At 64.3% G+C, this 12,782-nt stretch overlaps 3 protein-coding genes across 4 annotated transcripts; 2 read left to right on the forward strand and 1 right to left on the reverse strand.

The window, feature by feature from the left end:
- Positions 1 to 934: 934 nt before the first annotated feature.
- On the reverse strand, positions 935 to 8,391 carry BCKDHA (branched chain keto acid dehydrogenase E1 subunit alpha). Its single transcript, XM_072848891.1, has 9 exons — positions 8,287 to 8,391; positions 7,096 to 7,254; positions 3,441 to 3,527; positions 3,239 to 3,347; positions 2,971 to 3,132; positions 2,695 to 2,901; positions 2,485 to 2,626; positions 2,210 to 2,381; positions 935 to 1,141 (listed from the first exon to the last, which is right to left on the reverse strand). The coding sequence occupies exons 1-9, from the start codon at positions 8,371 to 8,373 to the stop codon at positions 971 to 973; spliced, it is 1,296 nt and encodes a 431-aa protein (XP_072704992.1). The 5' UTR covers positions 8,374 to 8,391; the 3' UTR covers positions 935 to 970.
- Positions 8,392 to 8,690: 299 nt separating this feature from the next.
- Positions 8,691 to 10,091, forward strand: EXOSC5 (exosome component 5). Its single transcript, XM_072848882.1, has 6 exons — positions 8,691 to 8,845; positions 8,968 to 9,081; positions 9,207 to 9,328; positions 9,451 to 9,591; positions 9,686 to 9,775; positions 9,887 to 10,091. Exons 1-6 carry the CDS (start codon positions 8,722 to 8,724, stop codon positions 9,977 to 9,979), a joined length of 684 nt encoding a protein of 227 aa, XP_072704983.1. The 5' UTR covers positions 8,691 to 8,721; the 3' UTR covers positions 9,980 to 10,091.
- Positions 10,092 to 10,243: 152 nt separating this feature from the next.
- B9D2 (B9 domain containing 2) lies at positions 10,244 to 12,423 on the forward strand. 2 transcript variants are annotated; one of them, XM_072848884.1, is made up of 4 exons: positions 10,244 to 10,579; positions 11,401 to 11,496; positions 11,595 to 11,720; positions 11,808 to 12,423. In XM_072848884.1, the coding sequence occupies exons 2-4, from the start codon at positions 11,409 to 11,411 to the stop codon at positions 12,122 to 12,124; spliced, it is 531 nt and encodes a 176-aa protein (XP_072704985.1). In that variant the 5' UTR covers positions 10,244 to 10,579; positions 11,401 to 11,408; the 3' UTR covers positions 12,125 to 12,423. The 2 variants fall into 2 exon arrangements, with proteins under 2 accessions (XP_072704985.1, XP_072704984.1); XM_072848883.1 differs by lacking the exon at positions 10,244 to 10,579 and adding an exon at positions 10,650 to 10,701.
- The last annotated feature ends 359 nt before the right edge of the window (positions 12,424 to 12,782 follow it).

Genomic DNA, 12,782 nt, shown 5'->3' on the forward strand with positions numbered 1-12,782 from the left:
TCAAGGAGTTTAATCCCCCCGAAGCGGGGTGTTTCCTCCCTCCAAGGCGATTAATCACTCCCTCAAAGAGTTTAATCCCCCCAGGGGCTAATCCTCCCCTTCAAGGGGATTAATTGCCCCCTGAAGAAGTTTAATCCCCCCAAAGGGGGGTATTTGCCCCCCTCCAAGGCAATTAATCCTCCCTCCGAGGGGATTAATTACCCACTCAAGGAGTTTAATCCCCCCTAAAGGGGGACTATTTCCCCCTTCCAAGGGGGCTAATCCACCCCCAAGGGATTGATCCCCCCCAAAAGGGATTGATCCCCCTCGCCAAGGGGATTAACCCCCCCAAAAGGGATTGATCCCCCTCGCCAAGGGGATTAACCCCCCCAAAAGCAATTAATCCCCTCTCCAAGGGGATTACCCCCAAGGGATTAATCCCTCTCTCCAAGGGGATTGATCCCCCTTGCCAAGGGGATTAACCCCCCCCAAAAGGGATTGATTCCCCTTGCCAAGGGGATTAACCCCCCCCCAAAGGGATTGATCCCCCTCGCCAAGGGGATTAACCCCCCAAAAGGGATTGATCCCCCTTGCCAAGGGGATTAACCCCCTGCAAAAGGGATTGATCCCCCTCTCCAAGGGGATTACCCCCCAAGGGGATTAACCCCCCTCTCCAAGGGGATTAACCCCCCCCCAAAAGGGATTAATCCCCCTTGCCAAGGGGATTACCCCCCCCAAAAGGGATTAACCCCCCTCTCCAAGGGGATTAACCCCCCCCAAAAGGGATTAATCCCCCTTGCCAAGGGGATTACCCCCCCCAAAAGGGATTAATCCCCCTCGCCAAGGGTGCTATTCCCCTCTCCGGGGTATTAATCCCCCCGGGGGGGTCTATCGGTATTAATCCCCCCGGGGGGGGTCTATCCCCTTTGCCAACGCAGCCACCGAGCAGCCGGGGCGGGCGCAGAGCCGGGTTTATTTGTGTGCGGGGGGGTCACTTTTCGAAGTGCTCGAGGGGGTAGTGCTCCCCGTAGTGCTGGAGGTGCCGTTCCAGAGCCGCCCGCTGCCGTCGCAGGTGAGGCGGCATCTCCCGGTAAACGTCGGAGAAGAGGAGCTGCACGTTGGGCTTCGGCTTCCGCTCCGCCTGCTCGAAGGCCTCCATCACCTGCGGGGCAGCGTCGGTGCCTTTTCCTCCCCAAAATCCCGGGGATCCCCTTCCCCAAAGTCCCAGGGATCCCCTTCCCCAAAGTCCCAGGGATCCCCTTCCCCAAAATCCCAGGGATCCCCTTCCCCAAAATCCCGGGGATCCCCCTCCCCAAAATCCCAAGGATCCCCTTCCCAAAATCCCAGGGATCCCTTCCCAAAATCTTGGGGATCCCTCCCCAAAATCCCAGGGATCCCTCCCCAAAATCCTGGGGATCACCTCCTCTAAATCCCAGGGATCTCTCCCCAAAATCCTGGGGACCCCCTCCTCAAAATCCCAGGGATCCCTCCCCAAAATCCTGGGGATCACCTCCTCAAAATCCCGGGGATCCCTCCCCAAAATGCCAGGGATCCCCTCCTCCAAAATCCCAGGGATCTCTCCCCAAAATCACAAGGATCCCCTTCCCCAAAATCCCAGGGATTCCCTTCCCCAGTATCCCAGGGATCCCCTCCCCAATATCCCGAGGATCCCCTTCCCCAAAATCCCAGGAATCCCTCCCCAAAATCCCAGGGATGCCCTTCCTGAATTCCCGGGGATCCCCCTCCCCAAACTCCCAGGGATCCCCCTCCCCAAAATCCCAAGGATCCCCTCCCCAAAATCCCAAGGATCCCCTTCCCAAAATCTTGGGGATCCCTCCCCAAAATCCCAGGGATCCCTCCCCAAAATCCTGGGGATCACCTCCTCTAAATCCCAGGGATCTCTCCCCAAAATCCTGGGGATCACCTCCTCTAAATCCCAGGGATCTCTCCCCAAAATCCCGGGGATCCCTCCCCAAAATCCCAGGGATCCCCTTCTCCAAAATCCCAGGGATCCCTCCCCAAAATCCCAGGGATCCCCTTCCCCAAAATCCAGGGGATCCCCTCCCTGAAATCCCAGGGATCCCTCCCCAAAATCCCGAGGATCCCCTTCCCCAACATCCCAGGGACCCCTCCCTGAAATCCCGAGGATCCCTCCCCAAAATCCCAGGGATCCCCTCCCCAAAATCCCGGGGATCCCCCCCCAGATCCCAGGGGATCCCCCCATTATTACCATCTTGCGGGAGCTCTTCCGCCAGCCCTTCTCCTCCTCCTCGTCCCACCAGCCCCGGTTCAGCATGTAGTGCCGCAGGCGGGAGATGGGGTGATCCTGTTTGTCCCAATAATTCACCTCATCCACCGACCGGTACGCCGAGCTGTCGTCGCTGGTGCTGTGGTGGCCGATGCTGCCGGGGAAGAGGTTAAAAAACCAAGAAAAAAACAAAAAAAACCCCTTAAAAAAGTATTTTTGGGGTGCGTCACCCCACCTCGCTCCCCTCCCCGGCGTACCGGTAGGTCATGGCTTCGATGAGAAAGGGTTGGTTCTCCGCCACGGCGCGCCGCCGGGCTTCTTTGGTGGCGTTATAAACGGCGAAGACGTCGTTGCCGTCCACCCGGATAGACATCAGGCCGTAGCCGGGGCCGCGCGCCGCTGCGGGGAGCGGGGGTGAGTTGGGGGTGCGGGCCCTGAACCCCAAAACCCCGCGTCCGTCGCCTTACCGATGCCGTCACCGCGGTATTGCTCGGAGGTCGGGGTGGAGATGGCGTAGCCGTTGTTACGGCAGAAGAAGATGATGGGACACTCGAGGGTGGCGGCGAAGTTGAAGCCGGCGTGGGCGTCCCCTTCGCTGGCCGCCCCCTCCCCGAAATAACAGATCACCGCCCGGTTGGCGTCGGCGCGCTTGATGGTGTAGGCGGCCCCCACGGCTGCGGGGAAGGGAGGGAGGGGGTCGGGGGTGTTCAGGGACACGCGGCGGGGGGCCGGGGACAAGGCACCTTGCGGGATTTGGGTGGCCAACGGGGACGAGATGGTGACGAAATGGCGGTCGCGGCAGCCGTAGTGGACCGGCATCTGCCGGCCCTTGCCGGTGTCGCTGGTGTTGCCGTAACACTGCGCCATGAAGAGGTCCAGGGGGTAGCCCCGGTACATCAGCACGCCTGGAAGTGGGGGGGGGACACACACACCAGATGACACCGATGAAATTGGGGACAACCCCCCGCCCCGAGCCCGCTGCCCCCCAAATTGGGGACCGCTCCCCCTTACCCGCCTCCCGGTACTGCCCAAAAACCAGGTCGGTGTCATCCAGCGCGGCCGCGCTGCCGACGTGCGTCCCCTCCTCCCCGTAGTTGGTCATGTAGAAGGAGATACGGCCCTGGGAAGGGGGGGGGCACGGCGTGTTGGGGGGTCCCACTCTTGGGGTGTCGTCGTCGTCATCGTGTGTCCCCCCCCCCCCCGTTATCGCTACCTGGCGCTGGGACTCGTAGAGGATGCGGTCCATGGTGTTGAGGAGCGTCATGGTCTTGTAGAGCTTCAGCACCAGCTCCTTGGGCAGCTGCGGGGGGACACGGGGGGGAGGTTTTTTGGGGTGTCCCCCGCTCTCCCCCTCCCCCCACACACCCCCCGCCAAACACGTGGCGTCACACGGTTTGCTGCCGTGTCCGTGGGGTGTCGCGGGCCGTGGTGCGTCCCACGTTGGGGGGGGGGGGGTGGTGTCACGCGCTTGGGTGCTGCGGGTTTGGGGTCCCACGTAGAGGGGTAGCACGTGTTTGGGGTGTCATACGTGTGGATGTCACGGGTCTGGGGTGTCATACGTGTGGATGTCATGGGTTTGGGGTACCCTGGACCTGCTTGGCGCATGATTGGGGCGCCACATGCTTGGATGTTGCACGTTTGGGGTGTCATGTCGCCAGATGTTACGTGTTTGGGGTGTCACATGCCTGGCTCTGGCATGTTTGGGGTGTCACGTCCCCAGAGATTACGTGTTTGGGGTGCCACATGCTTGGATGGTGCATGTTTGGGGTGTCACATGCCTGGGTGTGGCGTGTTCGGGGTGTCACGTCCCCAGACATTACATGTTTGGGGTGCCACATGCTTGGATGTTGCATGTTTGGGGTGTCACATGCCTGGGTGTGGCGTGTTCAGGGCGTCACATACCTGAACATGACATGTTTGGGGTGTCACAAGCCTGGCTCCAGCATGTTCGGGGTGTCATGTCCCCAGACATTACGTGTTTGGGGTGCCCCATGCCTGGGTGTGGCGTGTTCAGAGCGTCACATACCTGAACATGACATGTTTGGGGTGTCACATGCCTGGCTCTGGCATGTTTGGGGTGTCATGTCCCCAGACATTACATGTTTGGGGTGCCACATGCTTGGGTGTTGCATATTTGGGGTGTCACATGCCTGGCTCTAGCATGTTTGGGGTGTCATGTCCCCACATATTACGTGTTTGGGGTGTCATGTGCCTGGCTCTGGCATGTTCAGGGTGTCACATACCTGAACATGACATGTTTGGGGTGTCACATGCCTGGCTCTGGCATGTTTGGGGTGTCATGTCCCCAGACATTACATGTTTGGGGTGCCACATGCTTGGATGTTGCATGTTTGCGGTGTCACATGCCTGGGTGTGGCGTGTTCAGGGCATCACATACCTGAACATGACATGTTTGGGATGTCACATGCCTGGCTCTGGCATGTTTGGGGTGTCATGTCCCCACATATTATGTGTTTGGGGTGTCATGTGCCTGGGTGTGGCATGTTCGGGCTGTCATGTCCCCAGACCTTACGTGTGTGGGGTGCCACATGCTTGGATGTTGCATGTTCGGGGTGTCACGTCCCCAGACATTATGTGTTTGGGGTGTCACATGCTTGGATGTTGCATGTTTGGGGTGTCACGTGCCTGGCTCTGGCATGTTCAGGGCGTCACACACCTGAACATGACATATTTGGGGTGTCACGTGCCTGGCTCTGGCATGTTTGGGGTGTCATGTCCCCAGACATTACATGTTTGGGGTGCCACATGCTTGGATGTTGCATGTTTGGGGTGTCACATGCCTGGGTGTGGCGTGTTCAGGGCGTCACATACCTGAACATGACATGTTTGGGGTGTCACAAGCCTGGCTCCAGCATGTTCGGGGTGTCATGTCCCCAGACATTACGTGTTTGGGGTGCCCCATGCCTGGGTGTGGCGTGTTCAGAGCGTCACATACCTGAACATGACATGTTTGGGGTGTCACATGCCTGGCTCTGGCATGTTTGGGGTGTCATGTCCCCAGACATTACATGTTTGGGGTGCCACATGCTTGGATGTTGCATATTTGGGGTGTCACGTGCCTGGCTCTGGCATGTTTGGGGTGTCATGTCCCCACATATTATGTGTTTGGGGTGTCATGTGTCTGGGTGTGGCATGTTCGGGCTGTCATGTCCCCAGACCTTACGTGTGTGGGGTGCCACATGCTTGGATGTTGCATGTTCGGGGTGTCACGTCCCCAGACATTACGTGTTTGGGGTGCCCCATGCCTGGGTGTGGCGTGTTCAGGGCATCACATACCTGAACATGACATGTTTGGGGTGTCACAAGCCTGGCTCCAGCATGTTCGGGGTGTCATGTCCCCAGACATTACATGTTTGGGGTGTCGTATCCCCAGACCTTACGTGTGTGGGGTGCCACATGCTTGGACATTGCATGTTCGGGGTGTCATGTCCCCAGACATTACATGTTTGGGGTGCCACATGCTTGGATGTTGCATGTTTGGGGTGTCACATGCCTGGGTGTGGCGTGTTCAGGGTGTCACATACCTGAACATGACATGTTTGGGGTGTCACATGCCTGGCTCTAGCATGTTCGGGGTGTCATGTCCCCAGACATTACGTGTTTGGGGTGCCCCATGCCTGGGTGTGGCGTGTTCAGGGCGTCACATACCTGAACATGACATGTTTGGGGTGTCACATGCCTGGCTCTGGCATGTTTGGGGTGTCATGTCCCCAGACATTACATGTTTGGGGTGCCACATGCTTGGATGTTGCATATTTGGGGTGTCACTTGCCTGGCTCTGGCATGTTTGGGGTGTCATGTCCCCACATATTATGTGTTTGGGGTGTCATGTGCCTGGGTGTGGCATGTTCGGGGTGTCATGTCCCCAGACCTTACGTGTGTGGGGTGCCACATGCTTGGATGTTGCATGTTCGGGGTGTCACGTCCCCAGACATTATGTGTTTGGGGTGTCACATGCTTGGATGTTGCATGTTTGGGGTGTCACGTGCCTGGCTCTGGCATGTTTAGGGCATCACACACCTGAACATGACATATTTGGGGTGTCACATGCCTGGCTCTGGCATGTTTGGGGTGTCATGTCCCCAGACATTACATGTTTGGGGTGCCACATGCTTGGATGTTGCATGTTTGGGGTGTCAAATGCCTGGGTGTGGCGTGTTCAGGGCGTCACACACCTGAACATGACATGTTTGGGGTGTCACATGCCTGGCTCTGGCATGTTTGGGGTGTCATGTCCCCACATATTATGTGTTTGGGGTGTCATGTGCCTGGGTGTGGCATGTTCGGGCTGTCATGTCCCCAGACCTTACGTGTGTGGGGTGCCACATGCTTGGATGTTGCATGTTCGGGGTGTCATGTCCCCAGACATTATGTGTTTGGGGTGTCACATGCTTGGATGTTGCATGTTTGGGGTGTCAAATGCCTGGGTGTGGCATGTTCAGGGCGTCACACACCTGAACGTGACATGTTTGGGGTGTCACATGCCTGGGTGTGGCGTGTTCAGGGCGTCACATACCTGAACGTGACATGTTTGGGGTGTCACGTGCCTGGCTCTGGCATGTTCGGGGTGTCATGTCCCCACACATTACGTGTTCGGGGTGTCATGTCCCCACACATTCCACGTTTAGGTTGCCACATGCTTGGATGTTGCGTGTTTGGGGTGTCACATGCCTGGCTGTGGCGTGTTCAGGGCGTCACACACCTGAACGTGACACGTTTGGGGTGTCACATACCCAGACACGACACGTTTGGCGCGTCCCGCCCCCAGACGTCGCGCGTTCGGGGCGCCGCGTGCCCGGGACGCCCCGTCCCCGTCCCCTCGGGGTCCCCCCAGCCGCGGGGCTGACCTGGGGGTCCTCGGCGGGGTTGACGATGTGGCCCTGCCGGTCCATCACCCGGTAGACGGGGATGCCCGAGATGACGTTGGGCTGGATGAACTCCAGCCGGTCGGCGAAGTCGGCCGAGGCGCCGGGGAACTGCGGCTTCTCCTCCGGCGAGGGGAACTCCTGCCGCGGCAGGGGACGGGGACAGCGACAGCGGGATGTCCCCTGGGTGTCCCCGGCTCCCCCGGCCCTGTCCCGCTCCCAAAAACCCCCCCAAAAGGGGCCCCAGGCGCCTCCCTCCTGTCCCACCCCCTGCAGGGCCAATGATCGGGGAGGGCGTGGGACGTGGGGACAGGGGGACGGCGTGGGGGGACACGGGGACGTGGGGACACGGGGATGGAGTTGGGGGACGTGGGGACACGGGGACGGCATGGGGGAACACAGGGACGTGGGGACACGGGGATGGGGGGGACACGGGGATGGCGTGGGGGACACGGGGACGGTGTGGGGGACACGGGGACGTGGGGACACAGGGATGGGGTGGGGGGACACAGGGACGGGGGACACGGGGATGGAGTTGGGGGACGTGGGGACACGGGGACAGCATGGGGGATCACAGGGACGTGGGGACACGGGGATGGGGGGGACACGGGGACGGCGTGGGGGGACACGGGGACGTGGGGACACGGGGATGGGGGGACACCGGGATGTGGGGACACGGGGATGGGGGGGCACGGGGATGGCGTGGGGGACACGGGGACGTGGGGACACGGGGATGGGGGGACACGGGGACGTGGAGACACGGGGACGGCGTGGGGGACACGGGGACGTGGGGACACAGGGATGGGGTGGGGGGACACAGGGACGGGGGACACAGGGACGGGGTTGGGGGACAAGGGGATGTGGGGACACAGGGACGTGGGGACACAGGGGTGGGGGGACGTGGGGACACGGGGATGGGGTGGGGTGACACGGGGACGTGGGGACAGGTGAAGGGACACGGGGATGTGGGGACACGGGGATGTGGGACGTGGGGACACTGAGACGTGGCACCGGGTGAAGGGACACACACGGGGACGTGGGGACACCGGGACGGGGCTGAGGGACGCGGGGATATGGGGACGGGCTGGGGGGACGTGGGGGCCCGCGGATGGGGGTGGAGGGCCCCGGGGGGGGTGACACGGCGGGGACAAGCCGGTCCCCGGCCCCACTCACGGCGGTGCTGAGGCGCCGGGCCGGGCCCGGGCCCGGGGTCCGCAGGAGCCGCCACCGCAGCGCCCGCCAGGCCGCCACCGCCGCCATCTTCTGAGGGGCGGGGCTTTCTGGGGCGTGGTCAAACGGCGGGGCGGGGCCTCGGGCCCGGGGCGGGACATCGAGGGCGGGGGCGGGGCCTCGGCCCCGGGGCGTGGCCTCGGGGCGTGCTCAAACTGCGGGGCGTGGCCTCGGGCCCGGGGCGGGGTTTTCGGGGGGCGTGGTCTCAGGCCAGGGGCGGGGGCTCGGGGCGTGCTCAAACGGCGGGGCGTGGCCTCGGGCCCGGGGCGGAGTTCCAGGCTAAGGGGCGTGACCAGAAGCGGGGTTTCAGGCTAAGGGGCGGGGTCAGACGCGGAGGAGGGGGCGTGTCTTCGCGCCCCGGAAGCGGAAGCGGCGGCCATGGCGGCGGCGGAGCAGGAGGAGGAGAAGATGGCGGCGGCGAGTGGCGGGTGTTGCCTGCGGCCTTTCTCCTGCGAGCAGGGGCTGCTGTCGCGGCCCGACGGCTCGGCCGCCTTCCTGCAGGGTGCGCCGGGCTGCGGGGCCTCCCCTCACCGCCTCCCCCTCCCTCTAACCCGGCCCCGCGGCCGGGTGTCCCCCCCTGCTGCGTTCTCCCGTCGGTGACCGCGCTCCCCGCTCCCTTCCCAGGCGACACCTCGGTGCTGGCTGGGCTCTACGGCCCCGCGGAGGTGAAGGGCAGCAAGGAGCTCCCGGACCGGGCGGTGCTGGAGGTGCTGCTGCGCCCCAAAGTGGGGCTGCCAGGTGGGTCCGTCCGTGTCCCGTCCCCCCCCCCCCCCCGACCCCATCCCGGGAGGGTCCCCGGGGTGTCACCGCCCCCGCGGGACCCCCCGGCTGAGCCCTCCCCGGCTCCCCGGTCCCGTCCACAGGCGTGGTGGAGCGCAGCCGGGAGCAGCTCCTGCGGCGGACCTGCGAGGCGGTGGTTTTGGGGGTGCTGCACCCCCGCACCGCCATCACCCTCGTCCTGCAGGTGCTCAGCGACGCCGGCTCCGTATCCTTGGGGGGCAGCTCCGCCCGGTGCCCGTGTTTTGGGGGGGAAAGGGGGGGGGTTAGAGCTGTGTTTGTGTTTGGGGGCCTCCCTGCCCCCCCCCCCTTGACACCCCCCGCTCCCAGCTTCTCTCCTGCTGCCTCAACGCTGCCTGCATGGGGCTGCTGGACGCGGGGCTGCCCCTCTCCTCCCTCTTCTGCGGCGTCACCTGCGCCCTCGACCCCACCGGTGCCATCGTCCTCGACCCCACGACCCGGCAGGAGCAGGTGAGCACCGGGGGTGGCGGTGGGGGGGTCCCCAAACCCCGTGGGGCTCCCCCCCAAGCCCTCCTCACCGCCCCCCCCGCCCCGTTCTTCGCAGGAGGCGCGCGCCGTCCTCACCTTCGCCATCGACAGCGCCGAGAGGAAGGTGCTGACGGCCACCACCAAAGGCAGCTGCTCCGTGGAGGAGGTGAGGGGTTCAGGGACCCCCGGGGGGGGGGGGTTTGGGGTGCAGACCCCCCCCCACGGGGTGGGCCTCTCCCTCCCACCCACCACGGGGTCCCCGCTTTCCCCCTCCCAGATGCAGCAGTGCCTCGCGGCGGCCCAGCGCGCCGCCGACACCATCTTTCAGTTCTACCGCGACTCCGTCCGGCGGAGATACTCCAAGTCCTGACGCCGGGGACCCCGCCGGGGCAGCCGGACTGTCCCCCGCTGTCCCCCACGCCCCCCACTGGGCCTGGCCCCCCACCCCCCCCAGCAGTCAGTAAAGGATCCCCCCTCCCCTCTGCTGTGCCTCTGAGTCCATCCAGCGCCGCACAGGGGCCCCCCCCAGCGTTCCCGTACCCCCAAGTTTTGGGGCACACAGGGACACGCGTGGGGACACATGTCCTGGCTTCCCCCCACGGGGACACCCAAGATGGCGGCCACGGTGTACCGCATCAAGACTCACACTGGTACACTCAAGATGGCGGCCACAGTGTACAGCATGACGATGCTCACTGGTACACACAAGATGGCGCCCCAAGAATAGCGTCGGAATTATAGGTGCCACACACCGTGACCTTCTCAAGATGGCGGAGCGCGTAGTAGAAGCGCTCAGTGCACACAAGATGGCGGATCCAACAATGGCGCCTCAGTTATACGTGACCTTCCCAATATGGCGGCATCGAGCAGGGGTCGTGGGTCCACCCCCTCCTGGGCGGGGCTTGCAGCCGCGTGGCCAATGGGACGGTGGCGTTGGCACCGCGCGTTGCCGCGGCAACGGGTCCCGGAAGTGAGTGAGGGGAAGACGAGCTGGGGCCGGGAGCGGCGCAGCGCGCATGCGCGAGGCAGGGGTGGGTGCTGGCGCGCCCCAGTGCGCATGCGCGGCTACAGTGCGCAGCGCCGAGCACCAGGGTGGGGGGGGGGGGGCTGTGTGTAAATGGGGGTGCGGTGGGGGGATATGGGGGTGCAATGGGGGGAATGGGAGTGCGATAACGGGGTGCAACGGGGGTGCGATTGGGGGGTATGGGGGTGCATGGGGGAAATGATTGGGGTGCAATAATGGGGGTTATGGGGCTGCGGTGGGGGATATTGGGGTGCAATGGGGATATGGGGGTGCAGTGGGGGCTGTGGGGCTTCGATGGGGATGTGGGGGGCAGTGAGGGGCTATGGGGCTGCGATGGGGATATGGGGGTGCAATAACGGGGCGCAATGGGGATATGGGGGTGCAGTGGGGGCTATGGGGCTGCGATGGGGATATTGGGGTGCAGTGGGAGCTATGGGGCTGCGATGGGGATATGGGGGTGCAATAACGGGGTGCAATGGGGATGTGGGGGCTATGGGGCTGCAGTGGGGGATATGGGGGTGCAATAACGGGGTGCAATGGGGATGTGGGGGGCTCTCGGCGTGCAATAACGGGGTGCAATGGGGATGTGGGGGTGCACTGGAGGATATGGGGGTGCAATGGGGGGATGGAGAAATGGGGGTGCAAGGAGGGCTGCAACGGGGGTGATATGGGGGGTGCAACGAGGGGGTGGCCTGCAGCCCTGCTGGGAGGCCGGGGCACCGTGGGGGGTCCCCCCCGCCACCGTCCCCCCGCCACCGTCCCCGCAGGCAGCGGCATGGCGGAGGTGCACGTCATTGGGCAGATCGTGGGGGCCAGCGGCTTCCCCCAGCGCCGCCTCTTCTGCAAGTGGGGGCTGCACGCCGGTGAGCGGGGGTCCCCGGGATTTTAGGGGACACCGGCGAGGGGGTGACACCAGGGTGGCCGTCACCTCTGTCTCTGTGTGTGTCCCCCCCCCTCGCAGGCGGCGCCTGGAAGCTGCTTTCGGGGCTGGGGTCCGGCCAGACCCAAGTGGACGACCCCCAGGCGGACGACGTGGCCTATTGGTGTCACCCCCTCGACGTCCACTTTGCCACCAAGGGGCTGCAAGGTACCGTGAGCGTCCCCTGCCACGTCCCCCGTGTGTCCCCCCCGATGTCCCTGACGCCCCCCTGTCCCCATCGTGTCCCCCCCCCAGGTTGGCCCAAGCTGCACCTGCAGGTCTGGCACCAAGACGGGCTGGGGCGCAACGAGGTGCTGGGCTACGGTTTCTGCCACGTACCGGCCACCCCCGGGTGCCACGCGCTGGCCTGCGTCACCTGGCGCCCACGGGGGACTTGGCGGGAACGGTTGAGCCAACGCCTGGTGGGGGGGGGTCCCCAACTCCGAGCCCCCGAGGCCGTCACCGCCGGCGCCGCCGACCGATTCCGCTTGCGCACCGAGGCCGCCGGCACCGTCCACCTGCAGCTCGGCGTCCTCCTGCGGCACTTCGGCCGCTACGGCGTCGAGTGCTAGCGGGGGGACGCGGGGACAGCGGGCCGGGGACCCCCCAGGGAGGGGACACTGGGGTCCTCTGGGGACAGGACACCATTGTCCCCCAGGGAGGGGACGCTGGATCCCCCCCCCCCCAGGCCAGGACACCGGGGTCCTCTGGGGCCAAGGGGATGGGGGTCTTCTGGGGACAGGACACCAGGGTCCCCAAGAGAGGGGACACTTGGGCCCCCCCAAGGCCAGGACACCATTGTCCCTCAGGGAGGGGACACCGGATCCCCCCAGACAGGACACCGAGGTCCCCAAGAGAGGGGACACTTGCCCCCCCCAAGGCCAGGACCCCCTTGTCCCCCTAGGGGGCGACACGGGATCCCCCCAGGCCAGGATATTGGGGTCCCCAAGGGAGGGGACACTTGGTCCCCTGGGGACCGGACACCAGGGTCCCCCAGGAAGGGGACACTTGCCCCCCACCCCCCAGGCCAGGACACCGGGGTCCCCCAGGAGGGGACACCGGGCACCTGGGAGCCCCCCACCCCGTCACCCTGCCTGGGTCAGTGTTGGGGGACACAGGACAGTTTTTGCCGTGGGGTCCCCCGGGTCGTGTCCCCCCCCCCACCCCCATAAAGCTCTTTTTTGCACCACGTCTGTTTTCCCTGTGACTTTTTTGGGGGGACCGGGTCCC

This window comes from Ciconia boyciana, chromosome 33 (assembly GCF_034638445.1).
Source record: "Ciconia boyciana chromosome 33, ASM3463844v1, whole genome shotgun sequence".
NCBI lineage: Eukaryota > Metazoa > Chordata > Aves > Ciconiiformes > Ciconiidae > Ciconia > Ciconia boyciana.